The sequence below is a fragment of the Pavona decussata genome, unplaced genomic scaffold, assembly GCF_977016875.1.
Source record: "Pavona decussata unplaced genomic scaffold, jaPavDecu1.1 SCAFFOLD_219, whole genome shotgun sequence".
In the NCBI taxonomy this organism is placed as follows: domain Eukaryota; kingdom Metazoa; phylum Cnidaria; class Anthozoa; order Scleractinia; family Agariciidae; genus Pavona; species Pavona decussata.
The window spans coordinates 45,574-48,010 of NW_028145624.1; the positions used below are offsets into that span (position 1 = coordinate 45,574).

The 2,437-nt window shown below is 46.5% G+C and overlaps 1 protein-coding gene across 1 annotated transcript; it reads left to right on the forward strand.

Moving 5' to 3' along the window:
• The first annotated feature begins 478 nt into the window (after positions 1-478).
• Positions 479-1,626, forward strand: LOC146459360 (protein CFDP2-like). The gene is made up of 2 exons (XM_085089520.1): positions 479-1,086; positions 1,200-1,626. Exons 1-2 carry the CDS (start codon positions 479-481, stop codon positions 1,624-1,626), a joined length of 1,035 nt encoding a protein of 344 aa, XP_084945646.1.
• Positions 1,627-2,437: the final 811 nt, after the last annotated feature.

Below are 2,437 nucleotides of genomic sequence, written 5' to 3' on the forward strand. Positions count from 1 at the left end.
ACACCCCGGGAAACGGTGTCGACCCACCGGCTAAACTACGTCAGGGTAACCAGCCTATTAAGTGGGATGGTGATAGTAGAGGGCAGTTGGGGCTCTTTAGCTGTGAAAAGCAGCCCATCTAGGAGAAAGAAAACTCCAAAATCAAACTCGGGGGGTAGTACCCGTTAGCCCAGCAAAACAGCTACCTAGGGGAAGGAAAATCCCGAAAAAACACCAACCTTCTCCATTGGAGTTGGTCGTAGGGCCAATCACCCTACACCGTAAAAAATATCTGATTACGGAAACCAGAGATTTGTTGACGAAAACCTACACTGGATCAAGCACAACGACATGCCAAACTCCGGTGGATAACTATATTACATGGGATGATGGCAGAATGACGGACGCGGGCCAAACCCGCAAGGAAGCCCGTGGACTGAGAGGGTCGTTGGCTAGTCCTAAAATTATGTATAGAATTGGATGTTGGAATGTACGGACAATGTATAGCATTGGCAAAACAGCTCAAGTTACATCGGAGATGCAACGTTACAAGATCAGTATACTGGGAGTTAGCGAGTGTAGATGGTCTGGATTTGGAAGGCTGAGAACTCAAACTGGAGAGACTATCCTTTACTCGGGTATAGAAGATGACGTTCACCAAAGTGGAGTAGCAATAGTGATGTCCAGGTATGCCAGTGGGTGTCTGGAGAGCTGGGCACCAGTCAGTGATCGGATTATAACAGCCAGATGTCACTCTAAATTCATAAAGACTACGATTGTTCAAGTGTATGCCCCAACCAATGAAGCAGAAGACGAGGCAAAAGAGACCTTCTACGATCAACTACAGAAGGTATTGGATACAGTTCCCAGGCGCGACATGCTCTTGGTGATGGGGGACTGGAATGCCAAAGTGGGAGAACGAAAAGAGGGCGAGAGTGGCATTGTTGGGAAACATGGTCTAATATGCGAGAGGAATGACAATGGCGACCGCTTTGTGTCCTTTTGTGCGTATAACAACCTTGCTATAACATCAACCATGTTCCCTCATAAGGATGTGCATAAGTACACGTGGACCTCCCCAGACGGTCAGCCCAGATTGATCATGTGGTAGTCAGGTCTCAATTCAAGAGGTCAGTGCAAGATACAAGAGCGCATAGGGGGGCTGATGTGGGAAGCGACCACAATCTTGTAATAACTAAAGCTAAACTCAAATTGAACAGCACTGGCAAGAAGCAGGAGGGGAACATCAGGTTTGAGGAGAGCAAGTTGAGAGAGCCTGCGATTAGACAACAGCTTCAGCTCGAGTTGAGAAATCGATTCCAAATCCTACAGATGACAGATGAGAACGACATGGATGAAGATGATAACCGGATTAGTGAACAGCCTGACCAAGGCAACAGCAACAGCATAGACCACACGTGGCAGAAGATCAAAACTGCATACACTGATACTGCAATGAAGGTACTAGGGCGAAGAAAGAAGAAAAGTAAGAGCTGGATTAGTATGGAAAGCTGGAGAAAGATCGAAGAGAGAAGGAGACTGAAAAAGAAAAATAGGAGATGCACGATCGGAGAGGCTGAAGAACAAAGCTCGAAACGACTACAGAGAAAAGGACAAGGAGGTGAAGAGAAGCCTCAGGAAAGATAAGAGAGACTGGATTAACGGTGTAGCACGAGAAGCAGAGGAGGCTGCGAGTCTGGGCCAACTGAAGGGAGTATATGTAGCAACCAGGAGATTATGCAACGAAGGGCCAAGAAAGGCAGGAATGGTGAAGAGCAAGGAAGGAAAGTTATTGACTAAAGAAAGACGAGGCATAAGCAAGATGGAAAGAGCACTTCATGGAAGTCTTAAACCGGCCAGTTCCTGAAGTTGTTATTGAGATGGAAGAGGCAGACGTAGTGAATAACAGCATCAATACAGGAGAAATAACAAGGGAGGAGATTAGGAGTGCATTGAGGGACATGAAAAGTGGAAAGGCGCCGTTTTTTGATAGTATCACGGCAGACCTTCTGAGGGTTGACACCGACACCACAGTTAGTGTCCTGTATGAGTTATTCAACAAAATATGGGAGGAAGAAAGTATTCCAGAGGACTGGTCTAGGGGGCCTATCATCAAACTGCCCAAGAAAGAGGACTTGACGAGTTGTGGAAACTGGAGAGGTATCACCCTCATGTCTACTGTCGCCAAGGTGTTGGGAAGAGTCTTGATCAAGAGGATTGTTGCTGGAACGGATGCTGAGTTGAGAAGAGAACAAGCTGGCTTTAGAAAAGGAAGGAGCACGACTGAGCAGATCTTCATACTGCGAAATATAATTGAACAGGTAGCCGAATGGAACACCAGCCTCTACCTTTGTTTTGTGGACTACGAGAAGGCCTTCGATAGCATACACAGAGACACTCTCTGGAAGATCATGAGGTGCTATGGAATACCAACTAAGATCGTGAAAATGGTGCAAGT

Coding starts and splice junctions, on each gene's coding strand:
- LOC146459360 (XM_085089520.1), top strand. CDS start 479: ATGTATAGCATTGGCAAAACAGCTCAAGTTACATCGGAGATGCAACGT. Junction 1,087..1,199: donor CAGCCCAGATTGATCATGTG/GTAGTCAGGTCT, acceptor CAAATTGAACAG/CACTGGCAAGAAGCAGGAGG.